Source organism: Panthera pardus, unplaced genomic scaffold (assembly GCF_024362965.1).
Source record: "Panthera pardus isolate Hobbes unplaced genomic scaffold, ASM2436296v1 HiC_scaffold_15, whole genome shotgun sequence".
In the NCBI taxonomy this organism is placed as follows: domain Eukaryota; kingdom Metazoa; phylum Chordata; class Mammalia; order Carnivora; family Felidae; genus Panthera; species Panthera pardus.
The window spans coordinates 37825114-37851535 of NW_026526710.1; the positions used below are offsets into that span (position 1 = coordinate 37825114).

General features: G+C 44.5%; 1 protein-coding gene across 2 annotated transcripts in view; it reads left to right on the forward strand.

Moving 5' to 3' along the window:
* The first annotated feature begins 1608 nt into the window (after positions 1-1608).
* The window catches only part of ENOSF1 (enolase superfamily member 1), a 33050-nt gene continuing 8236 nt past the window's right edge, over positions 1609-26422 (forward strand). Inside the window, exons 1-11 of one of the 2 annotated variants that reach the window (XM_019418342.2) lie at positions 1609-1770; positions 7201-7309; positions 12379-12494; positions 14474-14560; positions 18687-18713; positions 20823-20895; positions 21022-21060; positions 21423-21505; positions 22286-22320; positions 24410-24497; positions 26164-26298. In XM_019418342.2, the coding sequence (XP_019273887.2) occupies positions 1687-1770; positions 7201-7309; positions 12379-12494; positions 14474-14560; positions 18687-18713; positions 20823-20895; positions 21022-21060; positions 21423-21505; positions 22286-22320; positions 24410-24497; positions 26164-26298 (876 nt within the window). In that variant the 5' untranslated portion in view covers positions 1609-1686. Of the gene's footprint in view, positions 1771-7200; positions 7310-12378; positions 12495-14473; positions 14561-18686; positions 18714-20822; positions 20896-21021; positions 21061-21422; positions 21506-22285; positions 22321-24409; positions 24498-26163; positions 26299-26422 lie in introns of those variants that run through there. The other variant, XM_019418344.2, reaches the window with a different exon arrangement.

Consider the following 26422-nt stretch of genomic DNA (forward strand, 5'->3'; position numbering starts at 1 on the left):
TTTAATTTTTAAAAATGTTCTTTACTTATTTTTGAGAGAGACAGAGCGTGAGCAGGGGAGGGGCAGTGAGAGAGAGAGAGAGAGAGAGAGAGAGATAGAGAATCTGAAGCAGGCTCCAGGCTCCAAGCTGTTAGCACAGAGCCTGATGCAGGGCTTGAACCCACGAACCGTGAGATCATGATGCTTAACCGACTGAGCCACTGCAGGCACCCCTCATATTTTAAAGCCATAAAACGAGAAAAACCCAAATGTTTTCTAGAGAGGTGGGGGGGAAACCCCAGCTTATTCTTTAAAGAATGGGACTTAACACTACTTTAAAAAGTATTAATTTGAACTAAGACTTTTATGCAATAAAACCAACATTCAAATTTGAAAGAAAAACAAAGATATCTTCAGAATACAAAGTACTCAATTTATTAACCAGGCCAACAGACCCATTCTGAAAAAGTGAACTGAGCATATATTCTGGCCACCCCTCCCCCCCCCCAAAAAAAAAAGTGGGTAGAGCAGGACAGGGAAAGAGGAAGTCTAGTTCCATATTAACATTTGAATTTCAGACTTCTCTTGGGAAATGAGCTCTAATTCCCACAGGACCACTGTAAGCTGGAGCTAACTGGCTACTTCTTTAAAAGAGCAAAGGTCGTTAGCTGCAGTCACAGTGGCCTATTGCCTCGCTCCTATTTGCTGTTGGTGCCCACCCCGCTTCCATAGGCATTTGAGTTGATCTAAGCCTTAAGCCAAAGGAATTCTTATCCAATAAGGTTATATGCATCCAGGGGTGACGTGGGCATCCTTGAAAATATCCCTGCCATACCCACAGAAACACAAATTAATAGAATGACATCTACAGCATTGCTTCCCAAACATTTAAATTATTCTCCAAAGCATTTCCCAAAGGTAGGAACTGACGGGCGGTGTGCTGTACTTGAAAGCCAAGGACCAGTGTGCTTTCTAAGCCACAGCTTTCATGTTCCCTTGCGAGTCCCTGCAATCCAGACAACAGAACCCAGGTTTGCAGCGAAGACACTCTCTGCCACTTAACTAGCTGTGTGGCCTCGAGCAAGTCACTTAATCTTTCTGAATCTCATTTCTTCACCAATAAAATGAAAATGACCTACAGAGCTAGACGGGATAAGAGGTAATGCATTTAAAACACTCTGCATCAGAAGGGGTGCAATAAATGGTGATCTGCTTCTTAATTTCTCAGGTGGTGAACGGGGGCTGAGGTCACTTAAAGACTCATCAGATTTTCTAGCGTCTCCCCTGGCTGGCCGGCATCTGCCCTCTGACTCAGGTCAGGCGTGGAGCCCGTGGCCCCAATGTGCTTCTAGGCGATCGCACTCTGGTCAGACCCTGCTCCTTCGTCTTGGGCGCCGCTCCCGAGAAAGTCACTTCGCTAGTTTCCCGACGCGGCGCGGGACGTCCTCCTAAGTCTCGGGTCCGCCGCGGCCCAGAGCGAATCGTCGCGAGCGCCGTGCGTGGCAGCACGGGGTTGCAGACGCGGCGGGAACCGCTCGGGCGTCCCGGGGAGCCCGGAACCGAGCCTGCCACTCGGGGCCGGCCAAGTTCTCTGTCGCGGCCGTGTGGCCAATCAGCGTCCGCCGGGCCGGGCTCTGCCCCTCCCTCCGCGCACGGGGTCTGAGGCGGAGTCGGCGGCGCGGCCAGCTCCGGGTGCTGGGCCGTGACATGGTGCGTGGCAGGATCTCCAGGCTCTCGGTGCGGGACGTGCGCTTCCCCACGTCGCTGGGGGGCCACGGCTCGGACGCCATGGTAAGCGCTGAGCGACCGCGGGTGCCCTCTCGCCGCGAGGACGCCCAGGCCCCGAGTAGGCGCGGGCAGTCCAGTGGGTCGCGGAGGTTCCCCACTTTGGAACTGTTGCTTTTGCAAAGGCGGAGGCCTGGAAGGGGAATAAAAGTAACCAGAAACTCTCCATCCCCCGGGGCTTTTTCTTTTTTCGCATTTTTTTTTTCTTTTGACGTTTAATATTTCCTGTTTTTGCATTTACGATCCGCATTTTGCTGTAAATAGTAAAATGCCTAAATGCCTAATATGCCAACGACAGCAAAGTGGTTTTGTTGAATCCCCACCAACGAAACCCTAGAACACATTGCTGGCTTCTCTGTACTGAGAGGGGGAGTTCGTGGTGGGGTACTGGCTGTTTTGGGTGGTGATCCTGCCTCTTCCACAACTTGTGTGACGTGGGAAAGACGCTTAACCTCTCTGGGCATCTTGGCCCCATCTGTGAAATGGAGTCACACTGGCTAGGAAACCAAACAAGCTGGTAGTAACTCTGGGTCATGTGAGGGGGGGCTCTTATAAAATTACCGAAACATTGTTGTAAAGGATTTGCCACTCTAGAGAGTTATGCAAATTCCCGTCTTTGGAGATACAGTAAAGGCACAGGCTTTGACCTAAATACTGAAGGGCGTTTTTGCTTATTGAGAGTGTTTAGAGGGACTCCTCCCACCTACCACCGTCTAGTGCAGTGGTTTCCAAATACAGGAAGGCATTTACTGTAGAATAATTTAAGAAATGGAATTTGTCTCTGGGCCCCAGTGTTTTATGACCTCTGGGTCTCCCTGAGGATCCTCATGTGTGAACACATGCTGGGAATTGAGAAACATCCATGTTAGGATAATGGTTACTTGCTCCCTATGTGGAGGGAGAGGAATGAGTACCAGAAGACTCTAATTCATCCTATAATGTTGTGCTTCCTAAGTGGGCGGAGGGCAGGCTGATATCAGTACATGACCTATGCTCTTTGTGTACTGGAAATATTTTTAAAAAATAACTTTCTCATTAAAAAGTGCCAGCCAAAGTTCTGACATTTAAAAGAATATCTTTTAGGGATGCCTGAGTGACTCAGTTGGTTAAGCATCTGGCTTTTGATTTCGGCTCAAGGCATGATCTCATGGTTTGTGAGTTTGAACCCCACATCAGGCTTTGCACTGACAGCGTGGAGCATGCTTGGGATCCTCTGTCTTCTCTCTCTCTCTCAAAATAAAGAAATAAACTTAAAAAAAAGAATGTCATTTATTCTGAGATTAAGTTATTTCCACTTTTAAAAATCCTTATGTGTTCTTATATTATGGTAAATGACTTAAAAAAACACCCAGTTGGCAATCCTTGGTGGATCTCCAAATGCTTGACATTTCCCTGCCTTGTAAAATTCAAACACCTGAGCTAGTGCAACCACCTTTACCTCTCTGAGGTGTAGCAGCTGTGGGTAAACAACTCATTCTCTCTAAGCCTCGGCTATCTTCTCCATATGTGAGTATAATAGTATCTACTTCGTGCATTAAATGAGATGCCTGTAAAGTGCTTGACACAGAGTAAGCCATCAAAAAGTGTTGGCTGTAATTACTATTTACATATGAGGAAACTAAAGCAGAAAGGGGCTCTGGCCTAGATTTTTCTCTGCTTTGAATTTGTGAAGTGTTAAAGTAGCCTGGTGTACTGTAGAATAATTTAAGAAATGGAATTTGTCCCTGGGCCTGAGTGGTTTATGTCCTCTGGGTCAGGAGAGGTTATCTAATACCTGTATTGCAAACTCATAAATACTTAAGTATTTATCTTCCAGAGATATGGGGTGTGTTGTGTGCTGATTCTTAGGTGCCTTCTTAACAGAATGTGCTATTTTGCACTTCTTGGTGGTACTGCTTCCCGTGCCCTCGCGGCTTGCTGAACTCAGCAATTCAGCTGTGTTCAGCACTTAGCAGAGTGAGTCTTCCTAATCAGAAGTAGGATATATTCATGAAGTCCCCAAGTCTGTTAGAGGTAAGGGATTCCACTGTGATTTCTTTTTTGTTTTAATCTGCCTTTTAGGAAAAGTGGAGTGCTCAAGGCTGGGTGGTACTTACAAGTTGCTTGCTTGTCTAGGCACTCATCAAGTTTCCAGAAGCCCCGGGGCTATGGGCTCACAGCCCAGCTCCGGCTGACCCCACCACTTCCTAAGCATACTTTTCCTCTCCTTTCCCCATTATCTGCTGAGCTCCCTCAAGTGCCTGTGTCAGACCACTCCACTCTTTCACTGCTCTGGCTCCTTTTCCTGCACCCCCAGCAGTTAGAAGACTGCCCACTGCATCACCCAGAAGACTGAAAACAAATGCACCCTTAACCCCATCTCCCCCCATTAGTCTCCAGACCAACCCTCTCGTCTTTCTTTCCCTTTATCCTGTAAGTCCTATCCTCCCAAACTAATCTATTCTGTGTCCCCATTCCCACCCCTTTTGACTCCCAAGGCCCCCATTCTTCTCCCCTCCCTCTCCATCCAGTATTTTCTTCTTTAGTCTCTTTTTCCAGTGGTTCCTTTTCTGTCCCACATAGACAGGGATTCCCATTTTGGAATCACCTTTCCTTGACCCTAACACCTCTACTTCGTTCTTTGTCTGCTCCTTTCCCACTACACGCTAAGTTACTGGTTCATTCCTGTTGGCCTCTGACCTTTACATTTACTTCCTCCTTCATCTGTAATCAACTTTTGTCTCCTTCCTTCTCTTGGGATTGACGTTATTTCTGCTTCCAGGGTCCTTACCCCTGGTCTGCATGTCATGTTGTCTGCTGAGCCTCCTCTTCCTGCCATCATTCTGCCCCCGGCTGGCTTCTGCTGCTTCCTGTACTGATCCCCTTCTTCCCTCTGCAAAGCTCAGGCTTCAAGGCTGCTCCCTGCTCCCTTCCCTCCACTCCCCCTCCACCCCTGTCTCATTGCACACTCCCAGTAAGACACCCCCACCCCCCCGTGTTGACGGGTTCAGTGCCCCCTTGTAGGCCAATGATTCCCGATCTCATTTCTGGATCTCCCCTCTCCAGAACCCAGTGGTCAAACCAGGGTGTCACCAATCCTGAAACACACTTCAGTCTTTCCCTTTTCTTTTCTTTAAAAAAATATTTTTTATTTGCAAGAGAAGAGAGTGCAAGTGGGAGAAGGGGCAGAGAGGGAGAGAGAGAGAGAGAGAGAGAGAGAGAGAGAGAGAGAGAGAGAGAATCCTAAGCAGGCTCTGCACCATTAGCTCAGAGCCCAGTACAGGGCTTCAACTCATGAACCGTGAGATCACAAACCTGAGCTGAAACCAAGAGTGGGACACTTACCCAACTGAGCCACCCAGGCACCCCAGTCTTTCCCTTTTTTGTCTCTTCACTGCCACTGTCACACAAGTATTCTCTCCCGACTTGCAGGTCCTTCGTGCCCTCCCCCACTGCTGCAAAGCTCCCCATCCTCAACCTGCTGACTCAAGGTTCTATTTTCATCATAAAGCCTCCTCCAGCCTTGAGTGCATTCAGCTGATGGTGCTCTCTGCCTGGCTTCCTTAGTCTGCATTTCTCCCAGAGACTTATGTCCTGCCTCATGTTAGTAGAGTTTGTGTAACCCTGGCTTCTAAACTGTAACTTTCTTAAGGGCATACATGTCTGTGCCAGGTCAGCCCTCTGCACAGTCTCTGATACACAGCTCAGCAACCCTTCACACCCAGTGCCCCCCTCCGCACTAGGCTTTGATGCCAGACAAAGACCTCCTGTCCACTGTGTGTGCCTTCTCCCCTTCCCTGAATATGGGGATTTCAATTCTGCCTCTTTAAACTCAAGTTTCCTCATCTGTCAGGGATAATAGCACCTACTTTATAATATTGTTGTGAGGATTAAGTTAAGTGGCTTTTAAAACAGTGTGCCAGAACAACAAATGTTCTGTAATAATAACAATAATAATAATAAAAACAGTAATAAATTGTCATCGTCCAGTCTTCAGTAGTTGCACCGTGCATTCCTTTTTGATGCATTTGGATCTTCTGCCTGGCTTTGGGGGTCTCCATTATCTGCCCCCTCACCCCCTATGCAGGCTTGTCTCCATTCACTTGCCACCCAGTGCCTCAGGGGCCTTGTCCTCCTCTGTCTCCCAGGTTTTGGGGTTTCGTATTGCTCCCCCTTGCCCACATGCCTTCATCTGTCCCTTTGTCCATCCCATTGTCTTCATTCCCTGCTTCCCCTCCTCTTTCCCTCTTGCCCTTCTGTGGTACTTCTGGCTGACCACGTATTAGCACCTTACCTTGTACTGTCCTAGAACTGCCCTCGCCTGGTTCTTGTGTGTTGGCTTCTTCTCCTCACTCTGTGAGAGATTTCTAGAGACAGACTGATTTTTTTCACCTCTGCATCTCCCATATTGACAAGTAGTGTTGAGTTTCATAATAGTCTGTCAGTAAACACTTATCAAAATACCATTGTTAGTAGAAAGTTAAAAAACAAAGAACAGGCTAATTTGTTTTGAAGTTTTATTCTTTGTTTTCCCCCAGTGATTTCCTTGACCTGTGCCATTGTCTTTTCAGCCCTGCTGCAAATTGCAACAAAGATAAGCTCAATTTTCTGTGAGGCTTTCTGAGACCTTGGCTGCTTCCATTTGCAGCTACTTGTGGGGCTCAGTCAGTTGAGTGCCTCTTGATTTCAGCTGCGGTCATGATCTCAGGGTCTTGGATTGAGCCCCACATTGGTATGGAGGCTGCTCAAGATTCTCTTCCTCTTTCTCCCCCTTTGACCCTCTCCCCCACTTATGCTCTCTCAAAAAAAAAAACAAAACTAAACTAAACGAAAAAAACAACCCCAAGCAAAACAAAACAAAAACCTTGTGAATATAGCTCTGCTCAGACAGTTGAGAGAGGTAGTTTAGGTGAAAACTCTGGATTAAAATCTAAGCTGATCATCAGAAAACTCCGGATTAAAATCTAAGCTGATTATTGCAAGTTTGCAATTTGTCTAATTGCAAACTGACACTAAAAATGGACATGTTGCCCTTGTTAAAATAATATGGATCTTTCAGAAGGACTTTCCCTTTGTCCATTTAGAACTCCTGCAGAAAATGGGGTACACCAAGGGGTCTATCGAATTGGAGCTCGTCTTGCATGTCCCCTGTTGCATTTTTAAAAAGTTTTTTGTTTATTTTTGAGAGAGATAGAGTGAGCAGGGGAGGGGCAGAGAGAGGGAGACACAGAATTTGAACCAGGCTCCACGCTCTGAGTTGTCAGCACAGAGCCCGACATGGAGCTTGAACTCACAAACCGTGAGATCATTCATGACCTGAGCCAAGGTCAGATGCTTAACCGACTGAGCTGCCCAGGCACCCCTCCTGTTGCATTTTCTATTCTTATGTGATGTTCTGAGGTGTACGTTTGGAAACCTCACATTTGCCTTGTGGGACGGGGTGCATTTTTCCTGCAGCACACAGACCCTGATTATTCGGCTGCGTATGTTGTCTTAGAGACCGATGCGGAAGACGGGCTCAAAGGGTATGGAATTACCTTCACTCTGGGAAAAGGCACGGAAGTTGGTGAGTTGACCCTTCTCTTAAGTTTCCAGAATGCTTAATTTGCACTTAGATTCCAGTGGTGACCTTACTTTTCTCTGTATGTACATTGCTCAAGGTGAGTAAAAACAGTGTTTCATAGTTTGTTTCATTGGGAGAAAAGGTGGCAGAACTTGGCCCTTCTCCTTGCAGTCATCGATGGACTGCGGGAATATCTGTGAATCTCAGCCTGTTTCTCTGTCTGAGCTAGGCCCGGGGGCGGGGGGTGATGGTGGCTGAGGGACACCAGAAGGACCAACGGGCATTCATGTGGAGAGGCTTATTGTGATGTGCACAGTGAGCCCCTCGTTCTTCAAAGTACTTCACACCAAGTGGTTTCAAGTTCACTGCTTTTCATGGCAGAAGGGCCTCTGGCTGCCTGGGTTCGGAGCTGTCATCTGGGGAAAGCTGGTTGTGCAGGAGGCACATTGAGCCACGAGTGAAGTCATTCTCTCAGAGCTGGAGAGAGCTCAGTGGTGGTCTTGAGGCCCCTCACATTTTAGAAATAAAGAAACAGAGACCCAGACAGCTGCTCAGCTAGCCCCACAGAACTCCTGACTGCCTAAAGTGCTTTCTTTCCACATTTAAATACCAGTTGTTTGTTTGATTTTTTTTTTGAAGTACATAATCCACACACAAGGTACAAAATTCAAGAAGTAAAAAAAGATGACCTTTGCCAGTCAATTTCCATGGATCATTAGGATCTGAAACCAAATTATGATAGTTGATGAGTGAGGATCTAGGAAGGAAACAGATTCTCTAACTTTGGTGGTGATACGACAGCTCTTCCATGGGTACTTGCACTGTCGGCTGTCCCTACATGTAAAGTGGAAGACTTGCCCCACTGAAAGATTCTAATATTGTCAAGCAGATGAAAGGAGTGTGTGTGTGTGTGTGTGTGTGTGTGTGTGTGTGTGTGTGTGTAGGAAGGACAAGGGAACCTTTCTTGAACTTTAACAGAAACGATTGTGCAGTGAGGACAGTTCTTAACTTTTATTTTGTTTTATTTTTATTATTTTTTAAGTAGGCCCCATGTCCAGCATGGAGCCCAACATGAGGCTTGAACTCCTGACCCTGAGATAAAAACCTGAGCAGAGATCAAGAGTCTGACACTTAAACTGACTGAACCACCCAGCTGCCCCTAGAAGGACACTTTTTTAAAACTTGGTGCAAGTTAGGGGTGCCTAGGGGCTCACTCGGTTAAGTGTTCATCTCAGGTCATGATCTCGCATTTCACATTTTGTGAGTTAGATTCTTGCCTTGGGCTCTGTCTTGACAGCTCAGAGCCTGGAGCCTGCAGCCTGCTTTGGATTCTTTGTCTTCCTCTCTCTCTCTGCCCCTCCCCCACTCATGCTTGAGCGCTCAAGCTCTCTCTCTCTCTCTCTCAAAAAGAAGTAAACATTAAAAAAAAAATAAAAGACTTGGTACAAGTTAAACAGAGAGAGGGTTAGTTCATTTTCCAGGAGGGCTGTGGGCAGCTTCAGAACAGAGGTGAGGCTTTGAGATTCGTCTTGAAGGGTAGCTAGGACTTTGCCAGGTAGCAGGAGACTCAGCAGTGATTTCCTGTCCCCCTCCCCATTAAGTCAACCATTTGCTGTTAATGTTTTTCCAAAGGCAGTGACCGCTGGCCACAATAGGTTTGTGAGCTGTGTGTCAGCTTTGCCCGCAACTTTAATGGTCTCTGGTGTAAGTTGAGTGCTTTATGAAGCTGTCTTCTCCATATTGCAGACCATATAGGGTGGCCCCCAAAGGTTGCGTAAAACTCAGCAAGCTTACAAAATATGTTATGGGATGGACCATTGGAACCACTCTGGTAATAGCCGAGACTTTGAACTTTGCTGACTGGGGCACACAGTATGGGGACCCTGCACATGTTTTGTGCTCACTGGGACTTGATATAGGAGACAGGAGGCTCCCCCTCTCTGGTTGCTGAGCTCTGTGCTTTGGGCCTTCATGGACCTCTGCCTCCTCCATTCCCATCCCCTCCCAGCTGTCCTGATGGACATCTCAGCCAGGGAGATGCCATCTCTATATGTCTATAATAAATGCTTCTTTTGCGGTGATGTAGTTGGCTTCCGGAGCCTTTTTCAGACCACAATATGACAGAACACATTTTAACTTTATGGGCTTTTTAAAGTTTATTTATTTATTTAGAGAGAGGGAGAAAGGGGAGAGTTCACAAGAGAGGGGGAAGGGCAGAGAGAGAGAAAGAGAATTCCAAGGCTTTCTGCCAGCGCAGAGCCCCAACACAGGGCTCCAGCTCCTGAACTGCATGCGAGATGACGACCTGAACCAAAATCAAGAGTCGGACGCTTGATCAACTGAGCCACCCAGGTGCCCCCGTTTTAGCTTTAAACTTGCTCGCTATTTCAGGTGATTCATCGCAGTCTCACTGAATGTGTTACATGGCATTTGCATTCAATTTGAAAAAACATTCAAACATTCCATTAGCACATCACGGTTCTCCTGCACTTTTACCAGCTTACTTACCTGTGCATTCATTTATGATTAGAAAAAGAGAAAAAATAGTGCTTTCCTCATTACTGTGAAGATAGTGCTTGTTTGCGTGTGTGAGAGAGACAGGAAGGGAGGGTTACAGTTATTTTTTTAATGTATAGAAGACACCAATATAGTTCTTAAAAAAATAGAAGAAAAAAAGATGAAGAAAGAAGAATTTCTAAAGAGACAGAAAACAGCCATAAGGGTTCACACCAGCCCTCAGGCTCAGACACCCATGGTCATCCATCGGCCTTACTGACTTGTCCTTTCTGTGCCAGAGGGTGGCAGGGAGTTAGTCAGCAAGACGTGCCTTCAGTGACCAGTTTTTTCCAGATGAATTTCCCACCCATGGCACAAAGCAAACCTGAGGCAGACTGTCCTGTACACTGGATGACCACCACTACCGAGATTTCTGTCGAATGCACCCAATTTTAGTTACTTTCTTGCAGTGCCCTCCTTTTGAGCAAGGAAAATCTGTGCTATAGATGAATACATTAGTGCTGCTTATGCATCTCTTAGAGCTGTGAAAGGTGAGCTCATCCTCAACTTTGTTAAGGGCATTTTCCATGTGGGGCAAACCAGAGGTATGCTTCATCAGTGGTTTCTAGCAGCTGTCTCATCAACGAGATGGAGGTTTTAACTAGATGATGGTATATACCTCTTTGTGAGTTGCTGACTGGCTCTTCAGATGTCTTTAATCCTAGAGCACCAACCATCAAGGTGTGAGAAGGATTCTGTCTTCTCACAGTTCTAGGGAATGCATATCTGAACTGGAATGATTCTATAGCCCTTAACAGAAGCCCTAGAGAACATGCAATGGTTGCTCCAGCCCTAATGCTACATTTGAGAGCAGGTGTGCATTCATGTATGAACACTGTTCCACATAGAAGCCGGGCGCATCCTGACAGCTTGTTTCAGATATGTCAGAGGTCTTTCTCCTAGGATCTGGAGGATAGTAAAACTGCACCAGTAGTTAGTAGAACAGCTATCCTATGAAATGACCTGAGTAATAATCACAGAAATGGCAACACCAAACAACAAATTTATCAAAAAAAATTTATAACAAATTAATTGCTTTGGGGCTAGATGATTTGATTATTTTGGTCATTTATGTGTACTAATTGTTTTCTAGCATGACTGAAGGGTAGAAGGGTCTTTCCAATTCAATCTGTTACTTATTCTTCATCTGAAATAATACAATAAAGCCTTTTTAAGTAAAATACGAAAAAAAAAAAGGATGGTAATTCTGAGCCAAATTAAATTTGACCTTCAAATTACTTAAGAAAACATATAGTGGGGTTCCTAGGTAGCTCAGTAGGTTAAACATCCGACTCTTGATTCAGCTCAGGTCATGGTCAAACAGTTCATGAGATCTAGCCCCATGTTGAGCTCTGAGCTGATAGCCCGGAGCCTGCTTGGGATTTCACACTCCCTGTCTCTCTGACCCTCTCCTGCTCATACTCATTCTCAAAATAAATAAACTTTTTCTCTCTCTTTCTCAAAATAAATAAACTTAAAGCATAGTATATCTTAAATCAATAGGAAAAATTAAATCTTTAAGAAAAGTGTTTTCATGTACTTTAACATTTTACTGTTAAGTATTGTTTATTTCAAATTCGTTTCATCTTTAGTAGTGTGTTATAGTGTGACTTCAAGATATTTTCTATGCTTGACAATAATTGGAAAATACCTCTTTTTTTTTACTTTTATTTTTTTTAACTTTAGAGAAAGAGCATGCCAGAGGGGCAGAGAGAGAGAGAGAGAGTTTCTCATCCAAGCAGGCCCCAAGCTCAGCACAGAACCTGATGCCAGAGCTCAATCCCAGGACCCTGGGATCATGACCTGAGCCAAAATCAAGAGTTAGATGCTTAACCAACTGAGCCACTCAGGCGCTTCCCCCCACTGCTTTTTTTTTTTTTAATTTGATAAATCAGTCTCTTTATTCCTTAGGAACAATGAAATAGAGAAGTTTGATTTTGAAAATGACTGGACACTTTATAAAGTGAACAAGAAAATATATTGGGAATAGGATTTAAATTTTCATATCAAAAAATAAAATAAACTTTCATACCTATGGTTCAGTTTTTCAAATGGCAACCATTCAAAATGTGTTTGCTCTACTCAGATATTAAGCTCAGTGTATGAATTAACAGCTGTATTATATATGTGGTATTATTTATGACAAACCCAAAAGACATATTTGAGGCAGTATTTAAAAACATGTACCTTTAGGGGCACCTGGGTGGCTCAGTCAGCTCAGGTCATTATTCTTACGGTTTGTGGGATCGAGCCCAGCGTCAAGCTCTGTGCTGGCAGTGGGGAGCCTGCTTGAGATTCTCTCTCTCTCCCTCTCTCTGCCCCTCCACTGCTCTCACTCACTCTGTCTCTCTCTGTCTCTCTCTCAAAATAAATGAACTTTAAAAACAAAACAAAACATGTACCTTTTGTATTTAAAGTTTCTTTCATAAAATCCCACAGTAGTTGTGGTGTTTTCACGTCTTAATTTATTGGCATCATACCAAGACATACCCAAGAATTGAATCCTTATTTAATAGTTGCCTGTGCTGTGAATGCCCTCGCCCACCATGTGCTTAACAAGGACCTCGGGGACATCGTTGGTGACTTCAGAGGCTTCTACAGGCAGCTCACCAGTGATGGGCAGCTCAGATGGGTAAAGGACCTAATTTTTAAAATGTTCTTACAAGTAATATTACTAAGGTCTAAGATGTGCTTTGATTGCAACAAATGTGAAAACAGAGACAGGCTTACAATTTTAAGGTAAAACACTATTAAATTAGGGCTTCAGCCATTTAGACAATCAGTGTTTTGAGGTAATTGATATTCCTTTCTGTAAGACTTGAATCTGGATATATTTGGATCCTGAGAGCTATCTCTGCCATATGGACCTCATCTCTACTCCTTGAATGGAAGAAGTGTTCTAGACACTCTAGAAGATAAAGTACTGAATAGGCATCCTTTCTGGGTCAGAGGTAATGTGGGTGGCATTAGAGTTGGGGGAGGAAGTTATTAAAGCCAGAAACATAAGAGAAGAGCAAAGTTAAAAAGATGGAGATCGGAGCACTTTTACATGTATAGGTCTATATTTTGAGCCCAAAGTTCAAGGCATGAGAAGAGTGAGGCTCTAGAGAAAGGATTCTGTCACAGTAAGATCAGTCCAATAACTGGGACCTTGCCCTTGTCTCCCAACATCAGCTCTATTTTTTATTAACTCTGCTCAGTTTCTCATCTATGCACATAGAAAGGCACAGGGAAGGCATTCTGTGTTGCCTTGGATTTCATTTTTAACTTTCTGCAAAGCAAGTTGAACTTACTTTTAAAGGCATTCCCTTGAAGAAGTCCCCACTGGCCAAATCTGGGACAATTCAAGGATCAAAATAAATTTGTTAGTAATGGCTTATAGCTCATTGAATAACATAAGAATCCATGAGTGCATTCAGGTAGTAAACAAGCAGCTAGGGAAAGCCTGTCATTATAATAGAACAGAAGAACGTAAAAGGAATGATAACGTTTGACAATCACTGTATTGCAAACATTGTAGCCATAGCTCATTGAGGCAAGAATGATCAATGGATGCCCCAATTTGGGGACAATAGTAATCTTACACTGTGAGGTTACCATTTTCCCTAAGTAAGAGCCCAGTGGACACTGACTTACCTAAGTGCTAAAAGATACTAGCCCTAATAAAAAACCAAAAGGACATTATTGCTTACTTAGAATTTGTGCCAAAAAAGTATGACCTGAATCCCAGTCTGAGGAACACTGTTACAAGTCAACCAGCCCATGTGCTTTAAAAATGTCAACAGCATCTTGACAGCATTCTTAAAGAACAGCATTCTTAAAAAAATAAGAAAAACGTTTCCAGATAAAGGGGGACTGAAGAGACAGAACAACCAAATGCAATGTTAATAAAATAAAGTACGTTATTGAGACAATTGGCAGAATTTGATTATGGACTGTTTTAGGCAATAGTATTCTTATCAATGTTATATTCCCTGAATCTGATCATTGTACTGTGGTTATGTGAGAAAATGTCCTTGTTTTTATGACCTACACACAGAAGTATTTAGGGTTCCAGGAGCATGATATTTGCAACTTAAATGGTTCAGTAAAATCAATTGTGTATATATATTATGTGTGTGTGTGTGCACACACACACACACAATATATATATATATATATATAATATTTGTCTGTATATGCATACACAGAAAGAGAGTTGGGGGTAATATACAGGAGTTTTTTGTACTGTTCTTGCAACTTTTCTATAGGTTAGAAACTATTAAAAAAAAAAAAAAAAAGCATGGGGCACCTGGGTGTCTCAGTCAGTTGAGAACCTGACTCTTGATTTTGGCTCTGGTCATGATCCCATGATTGTGAGATCGGGCTTCATGCTCAGCGTGGAGCCTGCTTGGGATTCTCTCTCAATCCTTCTGCTCCTCTCCCCACCCTGCCCCCAACCTCTAAAATTTAAAAAAAAAAAAAAAAGTTTTTTATAGTATATTAAAAAAGCTTAACCTCTTTGTGAGCTTTTATTGATGGCTTTTAACTCTTGAAATGTGTCCCTGGCTAGGAGACCTAACTATCTCTTTCATGTCTAAGAATTGCTGGTGTATTTTGCTTCCTAACCAGATTGGTCCTGAGAAAGGTGTTGTGCATCTGGCGACCGCGGCTGTTCTCAACGCTGTGTGGGACCTGTGGGCCAAGCAGGAGGGAAAGGTAACTCACTGGAGGAGCACTTGCAGGAGCTCTGTGGAATAATCCAACACGTGGCAGAGGACTAAATAGTTCCTCTACGATACCCGAGCCCCCAGATATATAAAACAATTACTCTTAAACATAAGCAACCTTATTGATAAGAATGTGGTCATTGCAGGGGACTTTAATACCCCACTTAACAGAAATGGATAGATCATCTAGACACACAGTCAATAAAGAAACAAGGGCCCTGAATGATACATTGGATCAGATGGACTTGACAGATATATTTAGAACTCTGCATCCCAAAGCAACAGAATATACTTTCTTCTCGAGTGCACATGGAACATTCTCCAAGATAGATCATATACTGGGTCACAAAACAGCCCTTCATAAGTTTACAAGAATTGAAATTATACCATGCATACTTTCAGACCACAATGCTATGAAGCTTGAAATCAACCACAGGAAAAAGTCTGGAAAACCTCCAAAAGCATGGAGGTTAAAGAACACCCTACTAACGAATGAGTGGGTCAACCAGGCAATTAGAGAAGAAATTAAAACATATATGGAAACAAACGAAAATGAAAATACAACAATCCAAACGCTTTGGGATGCAGCGAAGGCAGTCCTGAGAGGAAAATACATTGCAATCCAGGCCTATCTCAAGAAACAAGAAAAATCCCAAATACAAAATCTAACAGCACACCTAAAGGAAATAGAAGCAGAACAGCAAAGGCAGCTTAAACCCAGCAGAAGAAGAGAAATCATAAAGATCAGAGCAGAAATAAACAATATAGAATCTAAAAAAACTGTAGAGCAGATCAACGAAACCAAGAGTTGGTTTTTTGAAAAAATAAACAAAATTGACAAACCTCTAGCCAGGCTTCTCAAAAAGAAAAGGGAGATGACCCAAATAGATAAAATCATGAATGAAAATGGAATGATTACAACCAATCCCTCAGAGATACAAACAATTATCAGGGAATACTATGAAAAATTATATGCCAGCAAATTGGACAACCTGGAAGAAATGGACAAATTTCTAAACACCCACACTCTTCCAAAACTCAATCAGGAGGAAATAGAAAGCTTGAACAGACCCATAACCAGCGAAGAAATTGAATCGGTTATCAAAAATCTCCCAACAAATAAGAGTCCAGGACCAGATGGCTTCCCAGGGGAGTTCTACCAGACATTTAAAGCAGAGATAATACCTATCCTTCTCAAGCTATTCCAAGAAATAGAAAGGGAAGGAAAACTTCCAGACTCATTCTATGAAGCCAGTATTACTTTGATTCCTAAACCAGACAGAGACCCAGTAAAAAAAGAGAACTACAGGCCAATATCCCTGATGAATATGGATGCAAAAATTCTTAATAAGATACTAGCAAATCGAATTCAACAGCATATAAAAAGAATTATTCACCATGATCAAGTGGGATTCATTCCTGGGATGCAGGGCTGGTTCAACATTCGCAAATCGATCAACGTGATACATCACATTAACAAAAAAAAAGAGAAGAACCATATGATCCTGTCAATCGATGCAGAAAAGGCCTTTGACAAAATCCAGCACCCTTTCTTAATAAAAACCCTTGAGAAAGTCGGGATAGAAGGAACATACTTAAAGATCATAAAGGCCATTTATGAAAAGCCCACAGCTAACATCATCCTCAACGGGGAAAAACTGAGAGCTTTTTCCCTGAGATCAGGAACACGACAGGGATGCCCACTGTCACCGCTGCTGTTTAATATAGTGCTGGAAGTTCTAGCATCAGCAATCAGACAACAAAAGGAAATCAAAGGCATCAAAATTGGCAAAGATGAGGTCAAGCTTTCGCTTTTTGCAGATGACATGATATTATACATGGAAAATCCGATAGACTCCACCAAAAGTCTGCTAGAACTGATACATGAATTCAGCAAAGTTGCAGGATACAAAATCAATGTGCAGAAATCAGTTGCATTCTTATACACTAACAATGAAGCAACAGAAAGACAAATGAAGAAACTGATCCCATTCACAATTGCACCAAGAAGCATAAAATACCTAGGAATAAATCTAACCAAAGATGTAAAAGATCTGTATGCTGAAAACTATAGAAAGCTTATGCAGGTAATTGAAGAAGATATAAAGAAATGGAAAGACATTCCCTGCTCATGGATTGGAAGAATAAATATTGTCAAAATGTCAATACTACCCAAAGCTATCTACACATTCAATGCAATCCCAATCAAAATTGCACCAGCATTCTTCTCGAAACTAGAACAAGCAATCCTAAAATTCATATGGAACCACAAAAGGCCCCGAATAGCCAAAGTAATTTTGAAGAAGAAGACCAAAGCAGGAGGCATCACAATCCCAGACTTTAGCCTCTACTACCAAGCTGTCATCATCAAGACAGCATGGTATTGGCATAAAAACAGACACATAGACCAATGGAATAGAATAGAAACCCCAGAACTAGACCCACAAACGTATGGCCAACTCATCTTTGACAAAGCAGGAAAGAACATCCAATGGAAAAAAGACAGTCTCTTTAACAAATGGTGCTGGGAGAACTGGACAGCAACATGCAGAAGGTTGAAACTAGACCACTTTCTCACACCATTCACAAAAATAAACTCAAAATGGATAAAGGACCTGAATGTGAGACAGGAAACCATCAAAACCTTAGAGGAGAAAGCAGGAAAAGACCTCTCTGACCTCAGCCGTAGCAATCTCTTACTCGGCACATCCCCAAAGGCAAGGGAATTAAAAGCAAAAGTGAATTACTGGGACCTTATGAAGATAAAAAGCTTCTGCACAGCAAAGGAAACAACCAACAAAACTAAAAGGCAACCAACGGAATGGGAAAAGATATTTGCAAATGACACATCGGACAAAGGGCTAGTATCCAAAATCTATAAAGAGCTCATCAAACTCCACACCCGAAAAACAAATAACCCAGTGAAGAAATGGGCAGAAAACATGAATAGACACTTCTCTAAAGAAGACATCCGGATGGCCAACAGGCACATGAAAAGATGTTCAACGTCGCTCCTTATCAGGGAAATACAAATCAAAACCACACTCAGATACCACCTCACGCCAGTCAGAGTGGCCAAAATGAAGAAATCAGGAGACTATAGATGCTGGAGAGGATGTGGAGAAACAGGAACCCTCTTGCACTGTTGGTGGGAATGCAAATTGGTGCAGCCGCTCTGGAAAGCAGTGTGGAGGTTCCTCAGAAAATTAAAAATAGACCTACCCTATGACCCAGCAATAGCACTGCTAGGAATTTATCCAAGGGATACAGGAGTACTGATGCATAGGGGCACCTGTACCCCAATGTTTATAGCGGCACTCTCAACAATAGCCAAATTATGGAAAGAGCCTAAATGTCCATCAACTGATGAATGGATAAAGAAACTGTGGTTTATATACACAATGGAATACTACGTGGCAATGAGAAAAAATGAAATATGGCCTTTTGTAGCAACATGGATGGAACTGGAGAGTGTGATGCTGAGTGAAATAAGCCATACAGAGAAAGACAGATACCATATGGTTTCACTCTTATGTGGATCCTGAGAAACATAACAGAAACCCATGGGGGAGGGGAAGGGAAAAAAAAAAAAAAAAAAAAAAAGAGGTTAGAGTGGGAGAGAGCCAAAGCATTAGAGACTGTTAAAAAACTGAGAACAAACTGAGGGTTGATGGGGGGTGGGAGGGAGGGCAGGGTGGGAGGGAGGACAGGGTGGGTGATGGGTATTGAGGAGGGCACCTTTTGGGATGAGCACTGAGTGTTGTATGGAAACCAATTTGACAGTAAATTTCATATATTAAAAAAAAAAAAAAAAAAAATAGTTCCTCTACGAGCAGCCTTCTAAAGACCAAAGACGCAGGCCTCCAAAAGCAATGTGGAAATTTGTTTGATGTGTTTTCTCCGTGGCAGTAGTTAGGAAACCATAGGAGTAGGTTAGAAAGGGCTGAGAAAGAAATGCGAGAGCAGCAGAGGTGAGGAGTCAGGAGGCAGCATTAGAGATCCGGGTGTGCCCATGGGCTGGTGGGCAGGTGTTTGAAAGTGAGAGTTTGAGTTTACTTTCAGGGGAAAAAGTGGGCACTTTACACATGATTTAAAATTCTTTTTTTTTCCCCAAGCCTCTGTGGAAGTTACTTGTTGACATGGTAAGTAAATTCTTTAACATTATAACGTTAAACAATTATAATAGTGTTGCAGTATAAATGAGATGGATTTCGTGGATTACTTGCCTTTTGTAAAGCAGCAAATATATTCAGAATTGTCTGTGGATCGCCATAGTGATGGTAAAGTAAAACCCCAGTAAACCCTAATATTTCTTTTCTGGTATTTGAGGTAACAGCTGGGTGTGCCCACACACAGTGGTCCATGGGAAGCACTGAGTTTGGGTCCTGCCTCCCCCACTGTGGAGGCTTCACATGTAATGCAAATTCTCTGAGCCTCTGTTTCCCAATTATGAAAAGGGGATAATCATCACTTCTCTGAGAACCTAATAGAATTGGTTGAAAGACCAAATGATAAAAATGTTTCACAAACTCTGAAGAGCAAGATGTTATTATTAAGATGTCATCTGGTCACTTTGAATTTAGAGTGTTGTGGTCTCCATTATCTGATTCCGGAAGAGAAGGAGCCAAACGCTGAAGATAGGTACCTCTGTGTTTCCTTCTTCCTTGTCCTGTTTGTGGCAGGGAAGAGTGCCTGCCAGGGGAGGAGGAAAAAAAGCTGGGCAATGGGCAAGTTAAGGAGGGTGACCTTCAGACCCAGGTAGACCTGGCTTTGAATGTGGGCTCCTCTACTTTCTGGCAGGTTGACCTGAGGCATGTCACTTAATCTCTTTGAGCATCAGCTGCCTTAGGGTGATGTCTTATGTGGTCACTAAAATCCTGGTAGCCAGCAGATGAAGGCCCTGTTATTATTTGACATCACCATTTGGGAAAAACAAAGAACACCTTGGCTTTGAAGACTGTTGGTCAGCAGACATCGTCTCTTCTCTGGGAGAAAGTAAAGACAGGTGGATATCACACCATCGACATGGTTGCAGGTGGCCTGGGGGCCCCATCTGAAGGGGAAGGACATGAGCCACCCTCTAGGCTTAAGGTTAGGCTTTCAGGGGGTGTAGGAGGCGACTCCCCAAACTGAATGAGTTGAGAGGCACCAGAGAGGTGTGACTTCATTCTTATGGATTCTATTTCCTGTTTCAGTAGTGGCCGATAGTCTTAAAAGAGGCAGAACCTCAGCGTTGAGTTTTTTTTACAATTTTTTAAAATGTTTATTTTGAGAGAGAGAGAGTGCATGTGCAGGTGACTGAGCGAGGGGCGGGGGGTGGGGAGAGAGAGAGAGAGTGAGAGAATCCCAGGCAAGCTCCATGCCCATTGCAGAACCCATCACAAGGCTCGATCACACAACCGAGAGATCATGACCTGAGCCGAAATCAAGAGTAGGACACTTAACTGACTGAGCCACCCAGGTGCCCTGAGCTTTTACAATTTTTGACAGACTAGTGGAGGACTGTTGGTCAGAGTAAAACCTGAGAGGGAGTGAAGCTACTGGTTGCTTCCCAACTGTTAGACTGAGATGGGGAGGGGTCTCAACCAGAGGCCCAGCTGAGATGTTGGCCTTGCCAGTGTGGCCAGAGCAGTGAGCATGGGGCAGGAAGAGGCGGGGAGAGAACAGCCAGTGATGGTTCAGGGTGGCCTCCCATGTTTAATCCATTCTGTACCTGTTGGTGAAGTGAATTACCCAATTTGACAAGAGAAAAAATTGACCACAGTCATGCTGCTAATAAATAGTGGGCATAGGGTTGACCTGGGGAGCCTGGCTCTGATACCAGCCTTCTTTCCTCTCCTGCTGAGCTGCACCAGTATCCCAGTCAGCCCTGATGTGTAGAGCAATGATGTCTAGAGAGATACCAGGCGCTCATCTATCCACTTACTCATGCTGAGTGCTTGCCTCATGCCGGATCCTCTTTCCAGAAGCCATGTTAGTTGGGATGGTTGGAGCCTAGGTGTCAGGAGAGGGAAGGGACGGGGAGGGAGGAGGGGGTTGCAGCGGGAGCACCTGAGGATGTCTTTGGGAGTCAGCCCTGACCCTCTGAAGAGCTCTACACCAAGGAATGACAGCATCAAACAATTTAACACAAATCCCAAAGGTCCTTTCCTGGAAAGGGTAATCCCACGTATCAGTGTAAGCACATCCTTAGAAACATAAGCCATTTGTGAATTGATTTGGGCCTTTCCCCTCTCCTGTCACACTACCAGGACCCCAGGATGCTGTTATCCTGCATAGATTTCAGGTACATCACAGACGTCCTGACTGAGGAGGAAGCCTATGGTGAGTCATACTCAAGTGACAGAACTGAAGTTTCCTGGTACCACTGATGTGGCATACCATACCTACCATATAGCATGCATGCTTTGTTGTCTAAAAAAGTGATGATACTTTTTTTTTTTCCCCCAGGAATACTGCAGAAAGGTCAAATTGGCAAAAAAGAGAGAGGTGGGTGGTGAGGAAATTTCCTTCATTGTTTTTGCTGTCACTGTCCTTTTGAATGTCCCTTTCGTCTGGGGGTTCATATCGTCTTCCCAAATGCCTCGTGCCCAGCAGCCAGGCCCTCTGATGGGCAGTTGCGTCTGGATGTGTCCTGGGTGTGACAGGAAGACCTGGGGTAGTTTGACAGCCTTGGTGTTTGCATGATTGTGAATGTGACCAAAGGCTGGGTTTGGGGCTGGGTGCATGTGAAAGGCAGGGTCAGAAGGAGAACTGCTGGATTCTCTGGGGGCAGCAGCTTAGCTACAGGCAATTCTAATCCTGAAGGTCCCTGGAAAGCACAAATGTTGACAAGCTCTGTGTTTCCACAGAAAGGCAAATGCTGATGCATGGCTACCCTGCCTACACGACATCATGCGCCTGGCTGGGGTACTCGGATGACACGCTGAAGCAGGTGGGCATCCGAAGCTGGTTTTGTAGACAGGTTTTATATTCCTGGCTTTCTGGAGTTTTCTTGTTAGCCCTTCTAGATCATTGTGGATCCAAGGCCTCATTCTGAAAGCACTTCTACTGGAGCAAAAGTAAAGCCACTCATATTGTGGGCATGGGACTCTGTGACCTTGCATGTCCCACCTTGGGTTCTGGAAGGGGACAGTCCGGGATTTGACCCCAGGCAGAGACAGCAGTGTAGTGTCGTGCAGTGTTACACCTAACCATGCTGAGCCTCAGTTTCCTCACTGTGAAATGGGGAAATAATACGGGTCTTGTGGGTGGTTTGGAGGCTCCAGATAAAAGCTGTGAGTTGTGTGACGCTTGTGGCCCCGTGGCTGGTACTTGGCTGCAGTCAGTGCGAGGTTGATCCCACTGCACTGTACCTGCAGCTGAGAGAAAGACTAGCTTCTGTTTGTTACCCTCACATCCATTAGTTCTCTGGATGCTGCAGGATATCCTAGCTTTAACAAGAGGGATATCAATGCTCCATTGCCCTTTGAGGAGTGTGAACAATTAAAGACATTGTTCCCATAGAGATGAGGAAAGAAAGTCATCCTATGGGTACAAAGAGTTATGGTCTGTTGGCTAAACTGTGCTCTTAATGCATCAACACATAGCTGTTCCTCCGGTTCCCGCTGCTGCCGTAAGTGCATATGAAACCAGATCAGGGACAACTGGGGTCCTCATTAGACCAAGGGGAGCTCTGCGGTGTGTGATGCTGGCTGTGCTCCTCTCCCCGCAGCTCTGCACCGAGGCCCTGCAGGACGGCTGGACCAGGTAACTTGTTTGCGTGGTAACAAGCTTCACTGCCCCAGTTAGCAGCATGATGGGCCAGGAACAAAAGGCACCAGGGCGGCCCAGATTCGTCCAGGAGCAGTCTCACATGGAGGATACATAGGAGAAGTCTCACTGTAGACCAGGCTTTCTCCAAAGATGAGATGTGAGTCCTAATTACAACCCTAAGACCTTGGAGAAACAGACCTTGGAGATCATCAATTTCAAACACCAGTCCAGAATAGAAATCAACTCTTGAAAAAAAATTTTTTTTTTAAGTTTACTTATTTATTTTGAGAGGGGGGAGGGAGAGAGAGAATCCTAAGCACACTCTGTACCATCAACACAGAGCCTGATATGGAGCTTGAATCCACGAAATGTGAGACCATGACCTGGGCTGAAACCAAGACCTGGATGCTCAACCCACTGAGCCACCCAGGCGCCCGAGAAGTCCACTCTTTTACTATCAGTAATAAGCATTGACTCAGCTTCCACTTGAAAACCTGCAGAGGCAGTGAGCCTAACTTGCAAGGAGCTTTTGCATTGTTTGAGGGCTCCGTGTGTTAGAAAGAGTCCCAAAATGTATCGAGTCCTTCACTTTCTTGTAACTTCCAGCTACTGGTTCCAGTTCTCTGCAGAGTCTCCAAGCATCTCCTCTTCCCCTGGAGTGGTGGCCCTTCTCCTCCCCAGGCTGCTTCTCTCCAGACCAACTGTTGGCGCTTCTCTGCTTGTCTCTGCTGGGCAGATATGGACCCCTGGGCATCCTAGGGTTTTCCTCTGGATACATTGTGGCTGTCAGTGGTCCCAAAACCTAACATAATGCAGGACATAGAGGGACCATCATCTCGTGATGTGGTCACCATGAGTCTACCAGTTTAGCGCACAGTGGCACATTCTGTAATAGGTTCCTGGGCTCCCTGCGTGACTCTCAGTCTGGCCACGGGCCCCCTGCTGCTGCCAGTGTGGTCTGGAGCAGGAGCATCAGCATTTCCTGAGAGCTTGTCAGAAATGGCAGTCCAGCCTCTTCCCAGACCAGCTGCTCAGGAATCTGCATTTTAACAAGATCCCATGTCAAAGGGTGACTTGTGTGCACGCTAAAGTTTGGGAGGCACTGAATTCTTGTTAACTCCTCAGCTAAATGAAGGGTTGGAAAGTGAGAATTTGAACAAGGCAGCATGAAGCATTGGAAAGAGGCTTGGGATATGATGGATTTGGAATCAGCCTCTTGCCTTTTCCCCTCATCCCCTACAGGTACTTGCTGTGTGATAATGGGCAAATGGCCCAACCTGTCTGAACCTTATTTTCTTTCTCTATAAAATGGGAATAATATTAACTCGTGATTCTCCTCAAAGTTGCGGTATCTGAAAAGGATCAGCACAATGGGAGTCATAGCAGGCGCTCAGGAAGTGCCGGCACCTTCCCTCTTTCTGCATACCTAGGGAAGGCTGACCTTTCACTGCATTGATTCAGGATGAAGCCCTTGTATAAACCTCTGCACAGCTGGAGGTATTTTATCAGTCATACTCTTTTTTTTTTTAAATTTTTTTTAATGTTTATTTTTGAGAGAGCACGTGCAAGCAGGGTAGGGGCAGAGAGAGAGGGAAACACAGAATCTGAGGCAGGCTCCAGGCTCTGAGCTGTCAGCACAGAGCTGGATGCAGGGCTCGAACCCTCAAACTGTGAGATCATGACCTAAGCCAAAGCCGGATGCTTAACCGACTGAGCCACCCAGGCACCCCTATCAATCATACTCTTTACGTTCAGGATGTGACAGGCACTTCTCTTTAATTCCAATTCTGGCTTTTGTTCTTAATTCCTTGTCATGGCACAGTAAAAACTCAGTGTTATTAAAAATCTGACTGTTCTCCTAGTTCTTAGACTTTGGGTCAGCAGGTGGTTTAGCCTTATTGCCCTGATACATTTGCCAGATTATTTTCAAGTGACTTGTCTGGGACTGACCAGGAAAGGGCAAAAGGTTATTAGAAGATATGACCTGTGAATTATTGACAGAGGCGGCTGCTTCTGCAGAAAATCCACGTGTCTTTGTCACGTCAGGACACGTCCAAACTACCAAACCGCGTTTATTTTACAGGTTTAAGGTAAAAGTGGGTGCTGATCTCCAGGATGACATCCGTAGGTGCCGACTCATCAGAAACATGATTGGACCCGAGAAGACGTTGGTAAATGTCCTCCCCTACCGTTGAGAAGCCTTGCGTGAAGCCTGTGTCTTGGGCCAAAATGCAACTCATTTCAAGCAAGGATTAAGGACTGTTGGGAATTTTATTTTATTTTTTAGAGTTTATTTATTTTGAAACAGAGAGAGAGCATGCTGAAGGGGCAGAGAAAGAGGGAGAGAGGGAGAATCCCAAGCAGGCTCCACACCATCAGCACAGAGCCAGATGTGGGACTTGAACCATGAGATGATGACCTGACCCAAAGTCAGATGCTTACGCAATTGAGCCACCCAGGTGCCCCAAAGAACACTGGGAATTTTAAAGCTGAGTGAGAGAGGAAGTACAGATTTGTGTGAGCTGATAGTTTAAAATGTCTGTTCTGCAGAACTGCTCGCGTAAGATCAGGCTTAGGGATTATTCCTGCTTGCTGGCACAGAAGCGCCTGAGCAAGCAGGTCTCCCCTTGGAGCCCCAGTGTGCCATTCTTTGACTCCCCCGAAAAAATACGTCCCGCCTGGTCCATCAGGTCGGCCAGTCTCAGGGAGCCAATGTTGAAGAGATGCCAGACTTTGCTGAGATAAATGTAAGGATCAGTCATTCCTGACTATTTTTATAAGAGATTTCTTATTACATGTAAAATATTTTTATAAAGTCACAGGATGTTTTTGTGGAGTTTGGGAGGCATGTTTCCTAAGTTAACTAAAATAGGAATTGGGTCCTTGACCTAGGATAAGAAGTATCACTATTTATACATGAGTTAATGCTACTTTTAAGGGGCCATCCTTCTCCAAGTAATTTGTGGTACAATTGATTCTAGGTGTCCTATCATCTGGTTTTCATAGTGCCCCCTGTGGAAACTCTTACCACTCAGCACTTTCTACTAGAGATACCCACCTCCGTGTCTGTCTTCTCAAAGCGTGATAATGTCAGGGTTGGGGAGGCCCTGTCTTAGTCTCTGCATACCCAGCACCTGACTTCCAGGCAGGATCTCCACATGCAGAGAGCCAGGGCCTGGGAGTTAAAGAGGCCTGGATCTGAACTAGCTATTTACGTGGCTAATTGTTCTTGGCAAGTTCCTTAACTTCTCTGCATGTCAGTTTTCTTTTCTGTAAACTGAGTTAATATGAACTGCGTCATAAAATACCCAGTTGAGTAGGTGCTTCATAAATGGTAGAGTTTGGGTTATTTATTATTGTGCCAGACTTATAGTTGGCAATAGTCAATAAATGACTAGTGAACAAATTTAGAATTGACGATGAATGACTCAGAATGTGATAAAGTAGTTTCCAGAACAATGAATACTGCAAGACAGGTGTACTTCCAAGCCCTAAATGCAGATTGGGCCAGAGCTCCAGGACCAGCAAGCACTTCTCCTGAGCCTAGCCCAGGACACTTCCAGACATCACAGTGGCTCTGTGAGTTGCATTTCCTCTAGAAGACGCATCTAGAACTAAAGTGCCTGTCTTGGTGGCTGTTCTTTGGCTCCTTTTGTAATGGCTGCATGCTGATCCTCCACAGAGGAGATGTCAGGCTCCCTCTGGAAGTCTTGCTCAGCAGTTGGTGGCACTGAGTGACAGCATTTCCTCCCTCAGAGCTGCAGTCCTGTCACAAGTCAGTACCAGGCAGACCTCATGGTGAAAGATCTCTCTCTCTCCCTCTCTCTCTCTCTGCAGATGATGGATGCCAACCAGCGCTGGGATGTGCCCGAGGCAATAGAGTGGATGTCAAAGCTGGCTGAGTTCAAGCCACTGTGGATTGAAGAACCCACCTCCCCTGATGACATTCTGGGACATGCCACCATTTCCAAGGTAGAAAAGCTGCTCGTGCCTCTGTCACTACTGCCATGTATTTTTGTTTGTGGGTTTGGTCTGACAGATCCCAAAATCCCGTTGCTTCTTCCCTTTTACATTTTTACATATTTTAGAGACAGTA